This window comes from Peromyscus leucopus, chromosome 9, assembly GCF_004664715.2.
Source record: "Peromyscus leucopus breed LL Stock chromosome 9, UCI_PerLeu_2.1, whole genome shotgun sequence".
Lineage (NCBI taxonomy): Eukaryota > Metazoa > Chordata > Mammalia > Rodentia > Cricetidae > Peromyscus > Peromyscus leucopus.
Genome location: NC_051070.1, coordinates 82,037,675 through 82,057,249, shown reverse-complemented (window position 1 = coordinate 82,057,249; position 19,575 = coordinate 82,037,675). Strand labels below are relative to the sequence as shown.

The following is a 19,575-nucleotide window of genomic DNA, read 5'->3' as shown; positions in this document are numbered from 1 at the left end:
CTCTCAAAAAATGCAAAATAAACAATTAGTTAATGATTTTTCTGGCTCAAATGACTATGTTTTCTTTGTTAAAAATTATTCATCAAATCATTGCTGAGCATTTATTATTTGTCAGGTGTTGATACTTTGTGAGTACATTAATTGTTAAGGCGAATGAGGTTTTTATTTTGCCGGGCTGATTTACAAGTATTCTGAGGGAAAACCGAGAAAGTATGGTCAATTCCATGGGAACATAAGACACCTGTAGATTTGAGAGACATGTGACGATTACCTGAAGGAAGAGACATTTAAAATGGAGCACAAGACCAGGATGGTGGTGGTGGTGGTGGGCGTGGTGGTGGGGTGGTGGTGGTGGTGGTGGTGGTGGTGGGGTGCTGGGGTGGTGTCAAATCAAATGAAGGAAGAAGACAAGTACATGAGACAGAGGAAAGGGCCATGTCAACAGTCTTGAGTTAGTGGTCTTCAATGAATGATTGGCTATTCCTACAGTACTTATGAAAGCATTCTCTTCAAAGTTTTTGACTTTTCATTAAAACATTTTATTTAAGACTTAACCATTTCATTTAATTTTTATGTGTGGGAATAAGTGCTAAGGCACACATGTGGAGATCAGAGGACAACTTTGGAGGGTTGGTTCTCCTTCTACCGAGTGGGTCCTAGTTTGGCAGTAAGGATCTTTAAAAACTCAGCCATCTCCAGCCTATCCACCTAAATGAATTAATTTTGAGACAGGGTCCTTAGTATGTAGCTCTGGCTGGCTTGTCTGGGATTTGCCAAATAGACTGGGCAGGGATTAAAGTTGTGTGCTACCACATCCAGCAAACTTTATTTTTTTTGAGAAGGTTTTCCTACTTAGCCTGGCGCTAACTGATTCTGTTAGGTTGTCTGGCCAGTGAGATCTTAGGACCATGTCTCCTTCCCCAGTGCTGGGGTTAGAGACACACACCACTGTGCCTGGCTTTAAATGGGTTATAGGGATCCGAACTTACATGCTCATGTATGCTTGAATGGTACTTTACCAACTGAGTCAGCTCCCCAGCCCCTCATTTAAATATTTTAAAGTTGATGCTGGGCAGCGATGGATGCCTTTAATCCCTTAATCCCAGTACTGGGGAGGCAGAGGCAGGCAGATCTCTGTGAGTTCCAGGCAGATCTCTGTGAGTTCCAGGACAGCCTGGTCTACTACAGAGCCAGTTCCAGGACAGCCAAGGCTACGCAGAAAGATTGTCTTGAAAAAACATAAATAAATAAATAAATAATTTAAAGTTGTAAATTTAATAAATTAGAAAGTATGCATTTTCTCCCATGATGTATACTACATACGTGTGTATTATATATTTACATCTTAAATGTATTTTGATGCAGATTTCACGTTTATACTCATTGATAGAGCCAGACCTTATTGCCTGTCTGGTGGGCCAGATTGGGTCCAGCAGGGCTGATCTCACATTTAAGATCTTTCTGCCTCTCTCACTGAAACCAAAGCTCCCTGATTTGGCTTTAACGACTGGCCAACAAGTCTCCAGCGACTTCCTGTAATGGTGTAATGGTTGAATGTGGCAAGACTTTTTTTATTTGGTGCTTAAGGCATCAAACTCGGGTTTTCGTGGTTGCACAGCAAGCTCCTTACCAACGGATCTGCTTCTCAGGCTTGACTGTTGTTATTTTTGCACACTGACTTTCCAGTATTTTTTCTCTTGTTGCTGTAAGATTTTCCTAACTGCAGTGTTCTTTGAAAACTGGCTTCACAGTTGTTTAGTTATTTGTTTCTCATTATAAGTGCTTGGAAAGTTGGTCTTTCTTTCTTGCTTGTTTATTAAATAGAGATGGATGGTTTGTGTTTATGTATTAAAAAAAAAAAAAGAATAAAGGAGCATGTCCGACAAGTGAGGAAAAAAAAAAGATCTCTCTGCCTCAGTTTCCCTAGTGCTGAGGTTTTGAATGTGTACCACCACGCCCGGCTTTTAGGCTTAAGTGTTTTTTTGAGACCCGGTTTCTCTGTGTAGTTTTGGTGTCTGTTCTGGATCTTGCTCTGTAGACCAGGCTGGCCTCGAACTCACAGAGATCTGCCTGCCTCTGCCTCCTGAGTGCTGGCATTAAAGGTGTGCGCCTCCACTGCCCAGGTAGGCTTAAGTTTTTAAGATTTGAAGTTACTTCTTTTTCGGTTACCTTTTACAGATGTTTAAGAAAATGAAACATTGTGTTTACCTGTATGTTACATTGTCTGAGTTCTAGTCAGATTTCATCTGGGGCCATTTCCTTGTTACCCAAGCGCTTCCCTCGCTTTGTTATGGTGCATCTGCTGTTGCTGAACACTGTCAACTTTTGCATGTCTCAGGAGGCATGCGGCCTTTGATTTCCAAGTTCTTGGTTACTGGAGATAGCTATGAGATCCACATTTCTTCTTGGTAGTGCTAGGAATTGCTCCCAGGGTTTCATGCATGCTAGGCCAGTGTTAGAAAGACCTCGGGTTTTAGTAGTTCTAAGATACTGCTTCCTTGTCTTCTGGCTTACATTGTTTTCAGAGAGATGTCCACTGTTATTCTTCTGAATGTAAAAGTGCTATTTTTCTTTGGCTGATTTCTTTAAGAAAAAAAAAAAAGTGTTATAATGGGTTTGAAGCAACTTCACTGTGATTTTCTTAGTGTAGTTTTCTTTTTTTTTAATTTTAAAGTTTTAATTTATTTTAATTTTATTTTTTACATTTACTTGTTTATTGCTGACCTTGTAAATACTATTTCTTCCCCCTTATCCATTGTGGTGAAAATGTGAGTTCATTTAACTTCTGTAGATGGCACTGTGGCAGCATATTAAAATTACAGTACCCATACTTTTGACTACACATTTAGCAGATACACCCATACAGGGTAGAATCATGAGTTTCCAAGGCAGTTCATTGTAGTAGGCTAATAAATTGAGAATTATTATGTAGCTGCATAAAAGGATGAGTAGTTCTTTATGTATCTTTAAAATTATTTTTGTTTTATTTATTTATTTTTGGTTTTTCAAGACAGGGTTTTCCTGTGCATCCCTGGCTGTCTTGGAATTCGCTCTGTAGACCACCAGGCTGGTCTCAATCTCAGAGAGATCTACCTGCCTCTGTCTCTCAGATTCTGGGATTAAAGGCATTCACCACCAGTACCCAGCAGATTAATTTATTTTAATTGTCTGCATGTATGTGCACCACGTGTGTGCCTGTTGTCCTTGGAGGAGAATTATAGACAGCTGTGAGCTACCTGTGTGGGTGCTGGGAGCTGAGCCTTGGTCGTCTTTGGAAATAGCAAGTGCTCGTCTGCCATCTCTTCAGCTCCCGGCCTGTGTACCAGACCAGGTGTGGTGTGTGCCTGTAATCCCGGCACTGCTTGGAAGTTGGAGGCTGGAGGAGTACAAGTTCAAAACCAACCAGGGCCACACAAGTGGGTTCGAGGCTAGCCTGGAGTACATAGTGAGAGCGAGCCTGTCTCAAAGAAAAGAATACAAAAGCTGGGGATGGGGGTGGGTGTGTGGGGAGGGGGTTGAGGTGGGGTGGGCTTGCATAGCAGGTCTTGGTTTCTCACTGGTATTTTTAGGTAGGGCCTTATGGTACCAGTGTTTATGCCTTAACTTAGTCAAGTATGAGCTTTGCATTTGTAGTAGTGCTTTTTATGTTTTTTATAGTCCACTTTTTTTTTGTTTTTGTTTTTGTTTTTGTTTTTGTTTTTCAAGACAGGGTTTCTCTGTGTAGCTTTGGGCCTTTCCTGGAGCTTGCTTTGGAGACCAGGCTGGCCTCGAACTCACAGAGATCCGCCTGCCTCTGCCTCCCGAGTGCTGGGATTAAAGACGTGCACCACCACCGCCCGGCCACCCACTTCTTTTATATAGTCAAAATTCTCTTTATTAGTTTAATTCTCTTCCTATTAACAATTGTCTTAGGGTTTTATTGCTGTGAAGAGACACTATGACCGCGGCAACTCTTTTAAATCAAAACATGTAATTGAGGCGGCTTGCTTGCAGTTTCAGAGGTTCAGTCCATTATCATCAGGATGAGGAGCATGGTGGCATGCAGGCAGATGTGGTGCTGGAACTGAGAGTCCTACATCTATCTTGATTCAGAGGCAACAGGAAGTTGACTGGCTGTCACACTGAGTGAATCTTGAGAAAAAGACCTCAAAGTCCACTCCCACAGTGACACACTTCCTCCAACAAGTCCACACCCCCTAATAGTGCCCCTCCCTTTGGGGACCATTTTCTTTCAAAGCACTACAACAATGTAATGTTGCTTTATACTTGTGGAAATTTTTGTATTTCATTTGATCCATAAAACGATGCTTTGAGTAGGATTTTTTTTTTCATATGATGTTTTTTAGTTTTTTCAAATGAGAATATATAATATTGGAAAATTATTGTTAAATAATTTGTTCCTTATCTCTTTAAGTTACTCAGTGAAAACAATAGATTTATTGAAATGAGAGTAGAAGAGATAATCCATTCATTCTTTTCTCTGAATGACTAGTTGAATAGATGAATATATTTTAATAAGTAAGGTCAAGGAATATACTTGATTTATGCATTTTGAGTTTCTCTGTTGAGTACTCCCCACTTCCACCACCAAATCCTCGGCCGACTTAGTGGTCTATATTAAACTATATTAGCATTAGACTGCTAATTATTGTTTCAGTTACAAATGCCATTGATCTTACTTACTTACTTACTTACTTATTTATTTATTTATTTTCTTTCTTTTTTTTTTTTCCATCACAGGCAATTTATTTTGTTCTATTCATTCACAGTTAATACAGAAAATACTTGGAAACATTTCCATATAATGTTTGACACAGAAATCATCAAGTAGAAGTATACAATGTTGACAGGAGGCAGTACATTTATAATTTATAACCCCAAATATATTTATAAATTAGAAATGGAAAGATCTACAAATGAAATTATGAAGGTTCACCAAAGTCATTTAATCTATCAGTTTCTCATTCATTTTTATGTCTTAATAATATTCTATTGTATGAATAAGCCACATTATATTTCTCTCCAGTATTTGATAGCTATTTGAGTTGTTTTAACTTTTTTACTATTAGCAACACACTGCTGTAAACCTTCATGTACATGTTTCATAGGTGCACATTTTCAGTAGTTTGAGGATATATTCCTAAGGGTAGAATTGTTGAGTAACAGAGTAACAATGTTTTGCATTTTGACCAACCACCAAACTGTTTTGCCAAAGTGGCACACCATTTTACAATCTTACCAAATCCTTGTTTTTAAGGCTCTGATTTTTGTACAAAAGCATTCAATCATTCTGTCAGACCAAACCAGGAAAAGTAAGCTATAGTTCAGAGCTGTTCTATTCCATTTACTATGCAAAGCCATTCTTGGCGTTTGCAACTCTCAGCCATTTTGAGTATTCTTACAGTGTTCACCTTTTCCTCCACCACTTTTTTTTCTTCTTTTTTTCTGGTTTATTTCTATCTATTACAAATGTATAAAGAATCCTCCATCAACACTGCTGATAGTACCAGAACCTTTAAAAATATACCTTTAGTTTGCCTCAGAAAAGGAACACATATTGCACTGTAAAGTTTATAAAATTGGCGCAAAACATTGTGATAATGTTACAATACCAGTTTTAAGAGTTCAGTGACTAATGGGGAGCCGATGGGATACATGCAGAACTACGAAAGCAATCTCACTTAGCCAGCTGTACACGTAGACTGTAAATCTACATTCAGATCATTTCTGAACTAAGACTATCATCTCAGTTTATCTGTTGGGGTCAACCAGGAAACCCTACAATATGCCTTGATTTTTGCAAAAAACAAAATAGGGGGAGGGGTTTCTTCAGCATTTCAGTCCACGAGTAACAGTATCCTAACAGGCAAAGTGTTCTCTCACTGTCAACATAGAATGAACTGCTGCTGGAGGTCAACTTGGGCTTTAATTTGCATTAGCACTTGCATGCATAGTAGTCCAAGTTGTTGACCTCATGACTTTAAAAAGTAACTCTAAAAAAGTAAAATGGCCCTTCTTGGAAGACTAAAGAAAGACATCCAGCCACAGTTGTAAAAAGTCTCATCAAAACAATATACCCTTTTATGAATTATGCCTCAGTTAAAAAAAAAAAGTAGCCCCAAATCAGAAGCAGCTCGGAAAAAGAAAATATAACTTAAGATATTTGAAAAAAACAAGGTGAATACAGGTTCAAAAATAATTAAGATACATTTTCTTAAGGCTACCTAGAATTAGGCTTTAAAGAATTCTACCATTTCAAGTTTACCACTAGTTACTAGATGCCTATTTACAAACAAGATGTTCACCTTTTTTGTTCCTTTATCAAGTGAAAAATCTACCTTCAGACTATGATGGGGAGGGACTAGAAAACAAGATTCAAACAATCCCATGCAAATATCACATTTTTCAAATGGAAGAACTCCAAACTGCACTAGAAGTTCCAATCACTAAGACACTTTCCATTGAAATGATTTAAGTACAACTACATGGCACCAAGGTTTAGGCCTAATATAGGCCTGACAACCAAGTCCTTGTTTTCTGGAAGAAAGGCCTCAAAAGTCCCACTCAATTCCACATAACAATACTTCAAAGATCAATTAGGTTTTCCTTTCCTTAATATTTTTGTTTTTGACTTCTAATCTTAAAGACTAGATTAAAACTTAGCTCATTTCCCAGAAGGCATTGCTTCCCTTTGCTCTATGAAAGAGTCCACCAAGACCTCTTCCTCAAAACCATCTAGCTCCCAGCCTCCAGCCTGTGCTTGTGATGCATCTTTCTCAACATCCTGAAAAGGTAATGTAGGTAAAATATGCTCATAAACATTAAAACTAGTTGTTAGAAAGACGTAACTAGCTTTATAATTTAAGTTTTAAAGTATAAATACTTGCAACTTAATCTGCACTGACAATGATTGTTGAAGCCTAGAATTCAACATTTACAAATTCTCATTCACACACACAAAACACACTATTATCACCCAACTTGTGTCTTGAGAGAATCTTCTGCTTTTTAAATCTTTGGCCTCCCAGTCAATCCCAAGTTCAACCAACTTTTCCGAGTTCTGGTAGTTACCTGGACCACTGAGGCATTGCCACAAGACTTCTTCTCTTTTGAAACATCCTTTTTCTCTAGAAATTAGGATAGCTACACCAGCTTGTTTCTTCTGTGGTGTATGTTGGTGTGGGATTATCTATTGCTTGATTTTTCATGGATGTGTTTACCTTCTTTGGGTTGAATTTTCCCTTCTAGTGCTTTCTGTAGGGCTGGGTTTGTGGACAGGTATTGATTAAATCTGGTTTTATCCTGGAATATTTTGTTTACTCCGCCTATGGTGATTAAGAGTTTTGCTGGGTATAATAGTCTGGGTTGGCATCCATGGTCTCTTAGTGTCTGCATGAGATTTGTCCATGATCTTCTAGCTTTCATAGTCTCTATTGAGTAGTCTGGTGTTATTCTGATGGGTTTGCCTTTATATGTTACTTGGTCTTTTTCCTTTGCGGCTCTCAATATTTTTTCTTTGTTCTGTGTGTTTAGTGTTTTGATTATTATGTGGCGAGGGGACTTTTTTTTTGGATCCAGCCTATTCGGTGTTCTGTAAGCTTCTTGTATCTTCATAGGTATTTCTTTCTTTAGGTTAGGAAAGTTTTCTTCTATGATTTTGTTGAATATATTTTCTGTGCCTTTGAGTTGGTATTCTTCTCCTTCTTCTATCCCTATTATTCTTAGGTTTGGTCTTTTCATGGTGTCCCAAATTTCCTGGATGTTTTGTGTTACGACTTTTTTGTCTTTAGTGTTTTCTTTGACTGACGAATCTATTTTCTCTATCGTGTCTTCAGTGTCAGAGATTCTCTGTTCCATCTCTTGCAATCGGTTGGTTATGCTTGTTTCTGTAGTTCCTGTTCGTTTAGTCAGGATTTCTATTTCCAGCATTCCCTCAGCATGTGTTTTCTTTATTGTCTCAAATTCATTTTTCAGATCTTGGAATGTTTCTTTCATCTGTTTAATTGCTTTTTCTTGGCTTGATTTGATTTCTTCACATTTTTTGTTCATTTTTTCTTCCATTTCTTTAAGGGAGTTTTTTATTTCCTCTTTAATGGAGTTTTTCATTTCCTCTTTAAGGGAAGTTTTTATTTCCTCTTTAAGAGAGTTTTTCATTTCCACTTTAAGGAAAGTTTTTATTTCCTCTTTAAGGTAGTTTTTCATTTCCTCTTTAAGGAAAGTTTTTATTTCCTCATTGAGGGAATGTTTTATTTCTTCTTTAAGGGCCTCTATCATCTTCTTAAAGTCATTTTTAGGGTTGATTTCTTCTGTTTGTTCTGTCATGGTATGTTTAGGTCTTTCAGGTGTAGAATCACTAGGTTCTGATGTTGCCATATAGGTCTTTATGTTGTTGCCTGTATTTTTGCCCTGGCGTCTACTCATCTTTTCCTCTGTGCGGTGCAGGTGGTGTCTGTGTCTGAGAGTACCTCTCTTGTTCTAATTTTTAGTCTTGGTTTAGTAGGGGTTCTTGGTTAAATTGGTGCTATTGGGCTGTTTCTTCAGGGACAGCTGATTTCAGTCGGTGAATTATATACTTATGATTCTTGTGATCTGGTTTAGTGGCTGGGTAGCGCCTTCTTCTGTGTTCCCAGGTCACGTTTTATTCATTTGTCAACTCCTCAGGTGATCTTGTTTCTTCAGACTTCAAACTGTAGGCATCTGAATCCTCTCCCAGATGGGTTTCAGCTGAGCAGGGTAGTCTCACCAACGCCTCCAAGTTGTTGGGTTTCACAGGATCAGCAGTTGGGCCCCGGGCTGTCCCCAGACAGAGCGCCCAGACTCGCCCTGGTTCTGACCCACGGAGATAGCCTCTTCCCCAGGTGTTGGGGCCAGGGGCACCCCCGTTCCAAGCTGCATCTGCCCCTCTCTGTCCCCGGGCCTGTCCACCCCTGTGGCCCGCCGCCACAGGCCCACCTACGTCCACCTGTCTCCGCCGCCGGGCCTGTATGTCCCTGTCAGCTGCCGCTGGGTCTGTCTGCCTCTGCGAGCAGCCAAGGGGCCTGTATGTCTCTGCCGGTTGCCGCCGGGCCTGTATGTCCCTGTCGGCCGATGCCACCGGCTCCTTCCACCTCCGCGAGTCACCGACCTGCGTCCGCCTGTCTCTGCCTTGTGGCCTGTCTACTTCTGTGGGCTGCCACCGGGCCTGAATGTCTCTGTCAGCCTCTGGCGCTGGGCCCGTCCACCTCGTCTGTTTATCTCTGCCACAGGGCCTGTCCACCTCTGTGGGCCGCCACTGGGCCTGAATCCCCTATTTTTTTTTTTTTTTTTTTTTTTGTTTTCTGAGACAGGGTTTCTCTGTGTAGCTTTGCGCCTTTCCTGGAGCTCACTTGGTAGCCCAGGCTGGCCTCGAACTCACAGAGATCCGCCTGGCTCTGCCTCCCGAGTGCTGGGATTAAAGGCGTGCGCCACCAACGCCAGGCTATTTATTTATTTTCAAGACAGGGTTTCTCTGTGTAGCTTTGTGCCTTTCCTGGAACTCACTCTGTAGACCAAGCTGGCCTCGAACTCACAGAGATCCGCCTGCCTCTGCCTCCCAAGTGCTGGGATTAAAGGCGTGCGCCACCACCGCCCGGCGCCATTGATCTTTTAATTAACAACATGGTTTTATAGAGTTTTTCAAATGGCCCAAATCCACTTAGCAAGATGAGTTAAAAAAAAAAATTGTGTATTGCTTTGTTTTTTTCCAGTTCCTTTGTATTGTCTGATTATTAAATCTCACTATATGCTGGGCATGTCACATGCTTTAAAACCTCGCACTTGAAGGCAGAAGCAGATGGATCTTTGAGTTCAAGGTGAATCTAGTCTACATAGTAAATTCCAGGCTAACTGGGGCCACTTAGTGAGACCCTGTCTCAAAAAAATCACTCTATAATACTTGGGGTGCTTCATTTCCAGATGTTAGCTCTGACACTACCGCGGCGTTTTTCAGTTCTCTGTGTAATGTCTGTCGTGGGATGGGGAGGAGTAAGGAAACGAAAGAATTCCAGCAAAGGAGTTCCGGAGATGGAACCACCTAAAGGTGCCAAGTGTGCTCTAACAAAGAACGCTGGGCGGCGGCGGCACACGCCTTTGATCCCAGCACTCGGGAGGCAGAAGCAGGCGGATCTCTGAGTTCCAGGCCAGCCTGGTCTACAGAGTGACTTCCAGGACAGCCAGGACTGTTTCACAGAGAAACCTTGTCTCGAAAAACCAAAAAAAAAAAAAAGAAAGAAAGAAAGGACAAAGAACAGTTTATTCACAAGGCCTGGTGCATTGAGTGAATGAATATGTGTGCTGACATTAGCTGCAAATTTTAAAATTTAAAAGACCATGCCCTGTTATAAATTGGCCTTGGCTATCTACCATATAGGGAAAAAAACCCCATAAGTTCACGTGTATACATTTTCTGTATTTGCATATATTTGCTTTTGCTAAGAATTTAACCTATTTTCTTCCCTCTAGGGTTGAGAATGCTTGCACCAAGCTTGTTCAGGCAGCCCAGATGCTTCAGGCTGACCCATACTCAGTTCCTGCGAGGGATTACCTCATTGATGGGTCTAGGGGAATCCTTTCTGGCACGTCAGACCTACTTCTTACCTTTGATGAGGCTGAGGTAGGTAATTGGAGGCCCACAAAGACCTCTTAGACAAAAGCCTAGTTTTAGATTTATCTTATTTTATGTGTGTGTTTTATTTGTATATGTGTTTGTGGGTGCCCATGAAAATCAGAAAAGGGTGTCATATCCCTAGGGCTGGAGTTAGAGGAAGCTGTGAGCCACCTGACCAGGGTCCTCTGGGAGAGCTTCGCATGTTCTTGATCACTTTGCTGTCACTCCAGCTCCTGAAGCCTAATTTTAAAGATAATAATGGAGGTGGGTCAGCACTTGGCGAATCTCTGCGAGTTCAAGGCCGACCTGGTTTACAAAGCAAGTTTCAGGATAGCCAGGGCTACACAAAGAAACTCTAAGGAAAAAAAAAAAAAGATAATAATGGAATCCCTGGATGATTTTTAGAATGCTAAAATATTAAAAAGCTGCATATCTCTAATGCCATTTCCTATGTACTGTTCACCAATTTGACTGAGTTCCTATATACATTTTCAGGTTCGTAAAATTATTAGAGTTTGCAAAGGAATTTTGGAATATCTTACAGTGGCGGAGGTAGTGGAGACTATGGAAGATTTGGTCACTTACACAAAGAATCTTGGGCCAGGTGAGGCAAAACCATCTTTTATATTAAAAGTCCTTATGAACTGACTGTTTTGATTCAAGAGGAAAGGCTCCTCTTCTCTTCCTTGCAGAAAATAGGGGCTGCTGCTGCATTGGGCTTCTCTGTGCACAGAGCTGACCGCAGCTCTCCACTGAGGAGAAGTCGATGTCCCTCAGATCTCTTCCCGACCTTCTACAAGTCCCAGCCCTGTCAGAAACATTAAACCAGACCTGTGAATGCTGATGGGGAAATGTAGGAAATGCTTTTCTGTTTCTGTAATGCTGAAGGCCGTCCTCAGTCCTGGCCTCCCCATTCTACCATCCACAGCACTCCTTCACTGCCTGCCTGCTGGCCTGCAGCTCTTCCGGACTTCTTAGCTTGCTAATTAGCTGCCTACTATTATGGACTCATGCCCTAGCCCAAGGCTGCAAAAATGTAATCAGACCTCAAAGGAGAGAAGAGCTGTTGTGGTTAAATCTCATTTGAGATGATTATTTAGCCATCTGAGTATTGAATATTCAAAATATCCAGATGCCGGCATTTGATCTTATAGATATAACATGACCTCAAGAGTCCATAAATTATGAATAAGATTAATGAAAAGAATAATAGGCATTTAACTTGATGTTTATTGCTCTGTGAATTATTTTTTAATTGAAATGTTGATGTTTATTTAACATTATCTTTCTAAGGGTCCAGTGTAGTGGGTCTTTGAGCTTACCACATTTTCTGAGCTGTTACTGAAGATCACCTGGAAGTTTTTTTTTTTTTAATTTTTTTTAATGGTTGTAGAGGTGTGCTAGGGCATGGCTAGGGTGTGTTTGGGAGTGTTAGAGATGAACTCAGGTTTAGTGCATGCTAGGCAATTGTTCTATTACTAGGACATACCCCAGCAAAGACCTGTATTCTCATTCTCATAACTCTGGGAAAAAAGGTCTGTTTTTCCCATGTAACTTTATGTGAAACCTAACAAAAATAAAGTACTCTGTGTGAAGCAGAAGCAACCCTTCTGCCTCTCCTTGGTCTTGATGGTCTGTGAAACTGACTAAGAAATTTCAGGTGGCTGGGCGGTGGAGGCAGAGCCAGGTGGAGCTCTGTGAGTTTGAGGCCAACCTGGGCTACAGAGCGAGATCCAGGACAGGCACCAAAACTACACAGAGAATCCCTGTCTCGAAAAACAAAACAAAACAAAACAAAACAAAACAAAAAAAAGAAATCCTAGGGGAAATTTGAAAATCAAAGCTTAAAACCAAAATCATTTTGCTAGCCAGTGAGATGGCTTTAGCTGATAAAAGCACTTGGAGCTGAGCCTGCCGACCTGTGTTCCATCCCCAGGGGCCTCATGGTAGAAGGAGAGAACTGACCCCTGCAGATTGTCCTCTGACCTCTACACCTGTACTGTGGCACACGTGTGTCCTCGCATACACAGACCTGTAAATAAATGAATTAAACTGAAAAATCACATAGGACTTTTGAATAATAACGAAAGTAAACAAAGTGCTAGCAGATTGATTCCAAAACACCAGATGCTTAAAAAGCTGCCACCGCTTTTTATAATATTTTTTATAATATTTTTATTTTGCTTCTAATTTTAAGAGTAGTATATGCTTATTTTGGATCAACTTGAAAAATTCAAAAAATGTCACCAAGGTCAGAAGAAAACATAAGGCTGGGCAGATGCAGGGATGTGCTGCCAAGCTGAAGGCCTGAGTTCCATCCCCAGAACCCACGCAGTGGGAGAGAAGCATCTCCCGCAAGTCAACCTCTGACCTCTGTCTGTAGGTGCACCATGGCACACATATATTCTCCCAGTATACAAAATGAATGAATGTCTAAAAAACAAAAAGACAAGCCACACCCTGATCCAACCCAACCCCCTGCTGTTAGAATTCTCTCCGAGATTCTCGCATCCCACAGCGCAGTAGCCAGATACACAATCCGAAACCTGTGTACAGCCTACAATATGAACATGATGATTACATTTAGAATTTTCCTTTAATACATTACCTTCGCTGAAAGTACAACATTACATAGAATGGTAGAATTGTTACAGCGTCTGTCTGTAAATGGGTTTGGCTTTTTGTAGTAGGTCAGTCATGGTGGATTTGGGCCCGAAAGGCCAGATCCTGGTTCGCTTCACCACTCACTGCATAATCTCCTCTTTGTGCCCCAGGGATGACGAAGATGGCCAAAATGATTGATGAGAGACAGCAGGAACTGACTCACCAGGAGCACCGAGTGATGCTGGTGAACTCAATGAACACCGTCAAAGAGCTCCTTCCTGTTCTCATTTCAGGTACTTCCTGCTCTGATTACAGGGGGAGGGGAGTGGAGTGCTCTAACTCAGAGGGCCGTGCCCCTCTGCTGCTTGGGTACATATCCTTTACACAGGGTGCAGATGAGATGTGACTGAGTGTTCATGTAAGATGTGGGCAGCAGACGAAGGCTAAGAGCCCTGTAGTCACCATTTCGAATTTTCTTTTGCTTTCTGCTTTCTTAATTGCCAAAAGGAACTTGCACTTACTGTCAGTGTGTGCCAGTACCTCATTGTTTCTGCCTGTCATAGGCAGGTTGTGGGTTATTTAGTTTAATTCTCAGAAGATAGCTGGATTTAAATTTCTCTGAAACATGTCTTTGTCATCCTCCAGTACCTTCAGTTCCAGGGGCTCCAGAGCCGCCTTCTGGGCTCTGTGGGCACCTGTATGATGCATGCAATCACATGTTCATACACGTAAATAAAAAATATTTTTTAATTAAAAAACTTTTTTGGGGGGTTGTTTTTTGATAGAAGGTTTCTCTTTTATGTAGCCCTAGTTGTCCTGGAACTCACTATGTAGACCAGGCTGGCCTTGAACTCACAGAGATCTGCTTGTCTCTGCCTACTGAGTGCTGAGATTAAGATGTGTGCCACCATGGCCTGATTAAAAAAATAAATCTTAAAGACAAGAAGGAAAGAAAGAAAAGAAGGAAGAAAGAGAGAGGAGACACTGATGCACATCAAGAGAACTCCTGGAAGATATACTGACTTCTTTGGGGCCTCCCATGGTATGGGGGCAGCAGGCCACTCACAGTTCTATCGGTGTTTTTCATTCTGTCCCGGCAGATTTGCAGTGGCTAGAGGTCATGGTGTATCAGGATGATAATGACCGAGAAAGGCATGAAGTACTTTGTGACTGTAGATCAACTGTGTGTGTTAAGTTAGTTCCCTAATGACATGGTGATGCTCTCTTTACACCTTGAATTCACTTTACAATGAAAGTTGCTGATGCTGGAACTTGAGCAGATTTGCAGTGTTTGGTTTTTTTTTTTTTTTTTTTTTTTTGGTTTTTCGAGACAGGGTTTCTCTGTGTAGCTTTGCGCCTTTCCTGGAACTCACTTGGTAGCCCAGGCTGGCCTCGAACTCACAGAGATCTGCCTGGCTCTGCCTCCCGAGTGCTGGGATTAAAGGTGTGCGCCACCACTGCCCGGCCGCAGTGTTTGTTTTATATATTCTTTTAAGACATTAGAAGATCAAAATACGTGTTCAAAGTATGAAACATCACCTGTGAACATTGCTAAGCAACGAGATTAAATTTCAGGCTGACGAGATGGTTCAGACTGCCTGCGACCCACACAGATGCTGGAAGAGAACTGACCCCCACCCCCTACCTTTGACCTCCACATCATTTTTTAAAAGATCAAATTCTGGTCTTTTGTTCATTTTTATAGCTATGAAGATTTTTGTTACAACCAAAAACTCAAAAAACCAAGGAATAGAAGAAGCTTTGAAAAATCGAAATTTTACTGTAGAAAAAATGAGTGCTGAAATTAATGAGATCATTCGTGTATTACAACTCACTTCTTGGGATGAAGATGCCTGGGCCAGCAAGGTAAGTCTTACTTGAGGAGAAATAGTAATAAAAAATTCAAATTATGCCCTCCTGGGAGATTTTGATTGCCATCTGTCTTAATTTTTATCTTGTAACTGTGGATGCCTAAGAATACACAGTTATTGTGGAAACAGTTTCTTGCTCATTTGTTTTATGGGCTCCTTGTCACCTTTATGTATTGCCTTTGTTCCAAGGTGGACTATATAGCTATATAGGATGACTTTTGGTAGAAGGCTGAGGGTGTGCAGCCTCCCTTCAGGCTTAATTCTTACCAGGTTGAGTTGGTAGAGGACTTGGGATACCATACTTCCTTAGGTGGGATCATTGTTTTTTATGGGGTGCTTGTTGCCAGGTGACTTGAGAAAGACAGAGAATATGCCTATAATTATGCACTTGACGGAAGACTTGTCCTTAGTCAGCCTTTGATTAAGAGGAGTGTACAGAGGAAGCTCTCAGGACTTTTAGATGTATTGCTTGACCATTCTGTTAATTAAAATATTGGTCTTCTTGATTTTCCATCTGGTTTACAGATCCCTTTGCCTTCTGTAGAAACTCCCGTAGACTCCAAGGGGCGTCCATTGATGTGGATTCCTTTTAGAGCCTGTGGGTTGTTGTTTGGAGTTGTTGACACTCTGGTCTACTTATACCTATGCCATAGCAAAGCTTCCAGGTTTGGGGAAACCAAGCCATTTTGCTTTATACTCGCCTTAGAGAAGCCCAGGATGCAGGCAGTGGGGGGACGCCCCACCTCTAGGGTCTGGCTTTCCCGTGTATGACCCAAATGCTGTCACCAAGGTCCCCCAGCTGGTTGTTAACAGACAAAGTGACTTTATAATTTGGCTTCCATTGAGTAGTTCTTAGAGCTGTTTTCTTCCAGAACCATATAAGGTAAGGTCAAGTTTGGGGCTGAACATCAATCACTAGTCCTCCCTCCCGATGCTCAGAAAGCTAGGTTAGCTATGCATAGTCAATTAGTTTATTTTTAACTATAGGTTATTTACAGAGGTGTTTCCTCATAGACAGTATCGTCTTTAGCTGGTTCAAAAATTATATTTTAGGTTTTTATGATAAAATCATCTTAAGTCTCTGATATTTGCTTTAATTTTGCTCTTGCTTGATAACTTTCACTTCCCAATGACTTCTTTGTGCATCTTTTTTCTGTTGTTGTTCTCTTGTTTGTTTTATTCTTTTTCTCGAGCTTAGAAGGTAAGCTTTCTCTTGCCCTTCAGTTTCATTTTTGCTTAAAAAGAGAAAAAGCATGTCTGTGAGGTTTCCTTGTGCCGTGTGCCGTGTCTCATTGTGTGCCGGTGTGTAACACTGTGCTCGGATATGTGTCAGGAAAAGATTTAATGTGGAATTCTGGGCTGTGTTGGGCAGACTGACTTTGGCTCTTACTGAATTGGTATTTTTGGGTGGGCGGGACAAAACAGAAAAGATGGCTGTGGCCTATCAGGCCGTCTGTATTTGGTAGGGTGCTTTTGTCTCTTTGAGAAGGCCCCTAAGAACCTTTTTTTTTGGCCTATTCTATCCCAATGACCTCGTTTGAAGGGCACGTTTCCCTCGGTAGCTGGGTTGGTTACCTGTGGATCTGGCTCTTGGGAAAGAAGACTTGAGGTGATGCCGGCTAGGTGCCTCTCCTAGCAGCCATCTTTGTAGGCCTTGACATTTTGCTTTTGGAGATGTATTCTTGAGGTTTTTACCTGTAGTGGAAGTGAGGAGGCTAGAGAGCTGTCCTGCTTACACGACCAAAGTCAAAGAGGACAGGAGGTAAAGGATAGTGATTTGTACCTTTTTTTTTCTTACCTTGAGTTGGTGGCTTTCTGCATGTTCTGTTGCCTAGGCTGTGAGTCAGCTGTAATCCATCGATTTCATGTTCCCCTAACCAAATCTCTTCCCTTTGCTTCTGGCAGAGGAGAAACTAGTAAGGAAGAACAGACACTTAATCGTAATGTTTCTCTGATTTGGAGGGAAAAATAATCTACCATTTAGTGAATACATGTTATTGAGTTTATTTTGTGCTACTGCCATCCAGAAATGCTTCTTAAACAACAAGCAAGCAAACCCCAGATGAGTTTAGTGGGTTTTCAGTACTAGGATTATGGACTTGGGCAGGATGGCCAAGGGCAGTTGACCTGGTTGCCTCACGCGCTGTCTTGTGGCCGGCCCATATTCATGTTGCTCTGAAGGAAGCTGGCTAATTAGGATGATGCAAAACTAACTTCATCAAGAGTGAGAATAAATTAAGTTTATTCGGCCAAAAAAAAGCTCAAATATGTGGCATTAGAATGAACAAGAGGAATATTTTTATCCGCCTGCTTTTGTCATACGATCCCTTGGTTCAGAAATGAAAATGGAATAAAAAGATGCACATGACAAGTCCCTGCCAGCCCTGGCACCTTCCTGCTTCACCTCTACTAAACCCTACGTGTCAACTCTTTAGTAGTTGTAAGAATATTTAGAAAAAGAAAATTCACCCTGAGGATGGACAGTGGTAACTAGGGTATTGGCTTTTTTTTTTTTTAAAGTAGGATTCTGAATCCCTCTTTCCTGCACGGTGAGCAGTAAACTCACCAGATCTGGGGTCTGTCTGTTGCCACCAGGTTCCCATTCTGCTCAATGCGTAGTGTCTTTGGCCCCCTCCCTCCCGTCCTCCCTCCCGAGAAGTAATTAACGTTGTCTTCCCACACTTGTTTCATGCCTCCCCATTGGTGCAGTGCTCTTCTGGAGAGTGAAGGCTCCTCTAGAAAAGTGGGGGAAGAAAGTAAGTGGAACACATTCTCGGTAAAGCTACGTCTTCTGAGTAAGTTCAGAGTCTGACGAGGCAATGCATCGCTGAATAGTGAACCTGTTATACCTCCATTCAGCTTGAGATTCACACATTTAATAGTAACTTTAAACATTTCATTTCTATTGGAAGTAAAAGTTATCCCTTGACTCAACAGTCATCGTACAGTGATCATTGAAGTGAAGCCAGCATTTTTTCCTGGAACAACATTATGAATCATAGGAACTTGAGATAAATACCACTCGAACTCTACTCTGCAAATTAGGAACTCTACACTTAATCTTTAAAATATATTGATGTTACTTGTATCTTGATACATGTTGGGAGTAGAGAGAAAACTAAGCATTTCCTTGTTAAGATTTTTTGAACCTTACAGAAGGTAGCTTTTCATGTCAAGTCCTTAGGCACTGTGATTCACAGTTGGTTATGGTGGTGAGTCTCCTGCTGGGGTCTAGGCTGGTGACAGACAGCAGTGACTAACTAGGATGTCTTCCACTTAAGCTCTCTGTACTCTTTACCACAGAAGGAAATGCTGGTTAGATTGTGCTATCTGGTAACAGCTTTACTGCAGACCATTGGGACTTTAGGGTTGAGTTTCATTTTGATTACTGTAAAAAGATTTCTTTTTGAGTGTTCTCAAGTTTTGTTTTAGCCGTCAGTAGAGTAAGAAATTTATCTATAGGAGTTTGGCTCAATAGTTTAATTCAGGCATTTATGGTGTTCTACTCACCTCTTGAGGAAATCCTCAAATGCTAAAGGAATTGGTGTTTCCCATCTGATTGATGTCGGTTATCTTTAGCTGGTCCATCTGTGAATGTGCTCACAGCAGGCATAGTTGTTAGAGTTGTGAAGCCTTTATCAAAGGGGAGAAACCCAGGCTGGAGCAGGTAACTGTCTGAAGTCTTAGGACAAGGCGACTTTCTCATTGGTCAGTCTGTTCTTCCTGGAAATATCTTTGTTCAAAACATGGTGCTTTAGAAATGAGATCAGAAAAAAAGTGGAATGGGGATATAAGTATTAGTAGAAGAAAGAAAAGGCTGGGCAATAGTTTCTTTGTTTAAAATTTTTAACTTAAAAATACTAGCATTGTAGGACTCTGCTTTCCATTTTAAATTTATTTTATTATTGTTATTATTTTTTGAGACTGGGTCTCTCTATGGAGTCCTGACTGTCCTGGAACTTGCTATTTAGACCAGGTTGGCCTTGAACTCACAGAGATCCTCCTTCCTCTGCCTTCAGAGTGCTGGGCTTCACTTTTCTAACTGTCATTACTTTGAATATCATTGACAGGTATTCTGAGGCCTGAACATGTTCTTAGGAAGGCAAACACAGAGGGGGTTGTGCTTTGTTGTGGATTTCCTTCCACCATGGCTGTGTGGGGGAGACTGCTGGGACACTGAAGTTTTGATTTTGAGTAACACACACACACACACACACACACACACACACACACACACACACACACACACACGCTCGTATTCACACACAGATAATAATTTGGGGCCTGGCACGGTGGCCCTAATTTTGTAATTGTAATTGTAATCCCAAGCATTCAGTCGGCAAAGGTAAGAGGACCTTAAGTTTGAGACCAGCCTGGTCTACACAGTGAGTTCCAGTCCAGCCCAGGCTACTTGTTAGCCATTGTCTCAACAAAACAAAAACAAAATAAACAAATACCCTAAGCTACAACAACAAA

The 19,575-nt window shown here is 41.2% G+C and overlaps 1 protein-coding gene across 2 annotated transcripts in view; it reads left to right on the top strand.

The window, feature by feature from the left end:
* Vcl (vinculin) overlaps positions 1-19,575 on the top strand; it is a 106,226-nt gene that overhangs the window by 45,876 nt on the left and 40,775 nt on the right. For both annotated transcript variants that reach the window (XM_028879762.2, XM_028879761.2), the window contains exons 3-6: positions 10,480-10,630; positions 11,120-11,228; positions 13,399-13,521; positions 14,934-15,094. In XM_028879762.2, the coding sequence (XP_028735595.1) occupies positions 10,480-10,630; positions 11,120-11,228; positions 13,399-13,521; positions 14,934-15,094 (544 nt within the window). The remainder of the gene's footprint in view (positions 1-10,479; positions 10,631-11,119; positions 11,229-13,398; positions 13,522-14,933; positions 15,095-19,575) is intronic.